Source organism: Pediculus humanus, genomic scaffold (genome assembly GCF_000006295.1).
Source record: "Pediculus humanus corporis 1103172107531 genomic scaffold, whole genome shotgun sequence".
Lineage (NCBI taxonomy): Eukaryota > Metazoa > Arthropoda > Insecta > Psocodea > Pediculidae > Pediculus > Pediculus humanus.
This window is the reverse complement of record NW_002987147.1, coordinates 2,444-5,321: the sequence shown is the minus strand read 5'-3', so window position 1 is coordinate 5,321 and position 2,878 is coordinate 2,444. Positions and strand designations below refer to the sequence as shown.

At 22.5% G+C, this 2,878-nt stretch overlaps 1 protein-coding gene across 1 annotated transcript in view; it reads right to left on the bottom strand.

Annotated features, from left to right (window-relative positions):
- Phum_PHUM181730 (zinc finger protein, putative) overlaps positions 1-2,166 on the bottom strand; it is a gene marked incomplete at both ends in the record, with an annotated part of 4,422 nt that extends 2,256 nt beyond the window's left edge. The window contains 4 exons of the mRNA XM_002425156.1: positions 458-602; positions 750-853; positions 1,785-1,909; positions 2,147-2,166. Of these exons, the coding sequence (XP_002425201.1) occupies positions 458-602; positions 750-853; positions 1,785-1,909; positions 2,147-2,166 (394 nt within the window). The remainder of the gene's footprint in view (positions 1-457; positions 603-749; positions 854-1,784; positions 1,910-2,146) is intronic.
- Positions 2,167-2,878: the final 712 nt, after the last annotated feature.

Genomic DNA, 2,878 nt, shown 5'->3' with positions numbered 1-2,878 from the left:
TTTTTTTTTTTTTTTACAATTAATTTATTAATTTTATTGTAAAAAAAAAAAAAAATAGAATCGATCACACGATTTAAAAATAAAATAATCATTATTATCATCATCATCATCATTAACTACACAATACTGATTGTTTTATATCGAATTAATTAATTTCCTTTTATTTTTTGTCATATACACATCACGAAAGCATAATTTTTATTAATGAAGAGTACATAAGTACGTACAATATTATCATTTCATATCTACATTAATAATAATAATAATAATATTATTAATAAAATCATAACTTTTTTAAATAATTGAGCAACGCGACAGCAAACAAACAGTAAAAAAAACTTGTATTGCGATGATGATGGGTGACGTTGACGACGGATGACGACCATGATGAAAAATCATTGTTGTTATCATTGTTATCACCGTAATAATTAGTTAATTATTTAGTATTGAATTAAACCGTGTTGTTTATCCGCATGTTTCAACATTGTAAACTTTCTCGTAAATCCTTTCATGCAATAGGGACAATGGAATTGCGGTCCTTTTCCGCATTCGTATTTAACGTGTCTCCACAACGTGGGACTTTGTGAATATTTTTTACCGCACTTATAACATGAAAATAAACCCGTTTGATTTTTATATAATTTTGACAATGCTTTCAACGTTTTCGGATCAACGCAATCATCCATTTTATCATCATCATCGTTATTATCATCACCACCACAATTAATAATTTTTTTTTTTTTCGTCACTTCTTCGTTTTTCGTCGAGATTTTAGAATCTCCACCGCTTTTTCCACCACCACCACCACCTCCTCCACCGTTATGACCCGCTATAATTTTTTTTTCGTATCCTCCTGAAATATCAATCGAATATTATTAATTAAAAAAAAAAAAAATTTTTCCATCTCTTTCAAATAATTAAAAAAAAAAAAAAAAAAATGATTTAACTTAACTTTTATTATTTTAAAAAAAAGTGATTACTAACTTTTATTATTTGTCAGTCATCATTTGGGCCAAACAAACCAAACAAAAATCTATTTTTTTTTTTTTTTTAATTTTTACTAAATTAATGGGATGGGAACGAAGAATACATTTAAAAAAAAAAAAACATCGAAATTATTTTATATGCATCCATCAACCACATTGATAACTAATTATGGAAAACAAGCAAACACTTTAAGAGCCAAAATAAAAGAAAAAACATTTTAGAAAAAAGAGAGGGGGGGGGAGAAAAAAAAACATCTAAATAATACTTTTTCTTTTCTTTCCCTCTCCCTCTGTTTGTTTGTTTGTTTGTTTTAAAATCAGCCAAATAAAAAATAAAAAAAAAATTAAATAAAAATAAAAAAATTAAAAAACACATCAAATTACATTCTTACATAAAAAAAAAATGTCATAAAATAATAATAATAATAAAAGTGAGTGTAAAACTTAAAACAAAACTAATTAAAAAAATTAATTAATTAAATTATTAAAATAACGTTCCTGCAAAAAAAATTTTTTTTTTCTTTTGCTTTCTTCTCGTTAAAATAATTATTTCGGAATTGAATAAATTTATTTATGGGATTCCCCACCGAGATCAAACAACAATTTAAACATCAGAGTTTTATAATTAATTAATAGCAATAATAATAATAAATTTATTATTTCTTTAATATATATTATTAATTTATTTCTAAAGCTAAAAGCTACATTTTACATAGAAAAAAAAAAAAAAAAAAAAAAATTACATTAGTATTATTATTATTATTATAATAATGACGGATTTTTTTTACGAGGATACACCACCAAAATGTCTATTTCCTATGTGTTTTTTTAATGTGCTGTTTCTCGTCGTACGTATGGGACAATGAGGACATTGAAATTGAGGTTGTTTTCCACATTCAAATTTAACGTGTCTTATAAGTGACCTTTTGACCCCATACACTTTTCCACATTTATGACAAGGATATTTTAATTTAAAATTTTTCCGAAAACGACGGAAAGGTTCGTCGATAAATTTTTTTTCCCATCGTCGTCGTTTCCTAAAAAAAAAAAAAAAAAAAAATTATTACGTATTAATAATAATTCTCACAAACAAATCCATTACAAATTTACATGAAAACGCGCCATTTTGAAAAATAAAATAAAATAAAACATAAACTTACAGTATCGTCGGTAATATCATCGTTAAAAAACAAATAAATAAATAAAAAAACAATAAAACGATTTGAAAAGTATTTAAAAAAAAAAAAATAATAATAATAATATTTATAAATAAATAAAAAAAAATCTTTTTGCTGTCATTCGTTTCGTCGTTAATTTTCCAGATAACACAAAAATTTTCATTTTTCAAACAATTTTCCGGCTCCTATCACGTGACTTATTTCAATTTGAAATTCTTTTATTATTATTATTATTATGTAACCGCATAAACAAACAGTTATTCTTGATTACAACGGTGTGAGAACCCTACAAAAAAAAAGAAAAAAAATATGTTAGTATAACGAAATTAAATAATAATAAATAAATAAATAAATAAATAAATAAATAAATTTTTTTGGGTGTAAATAAATAAATAAATAAATATAAACAACATCATTTAAAATTTTTTTTTTTTTTTTTTCAAAATTATATATTTTTTTTTTTTAAATAATTTTTTTTTTTTTTTTCTTTTTACACTCGCACAAAAATAAATTAATCATTAATTATTAATAATAAATTATTATCATTATTATTACAATTAAATCGTTTGTTTTACATTTAATAAAAAAAGTTATTTTAATTTGAGCATTTTTTTTAAAAGGAACACCCAATTTTTTTTTTTTATTTTTTCCCTTTCATTTACAAATCTAAACACAAATTCAAATTATTATCATTATTATTATTATAACGAAAAC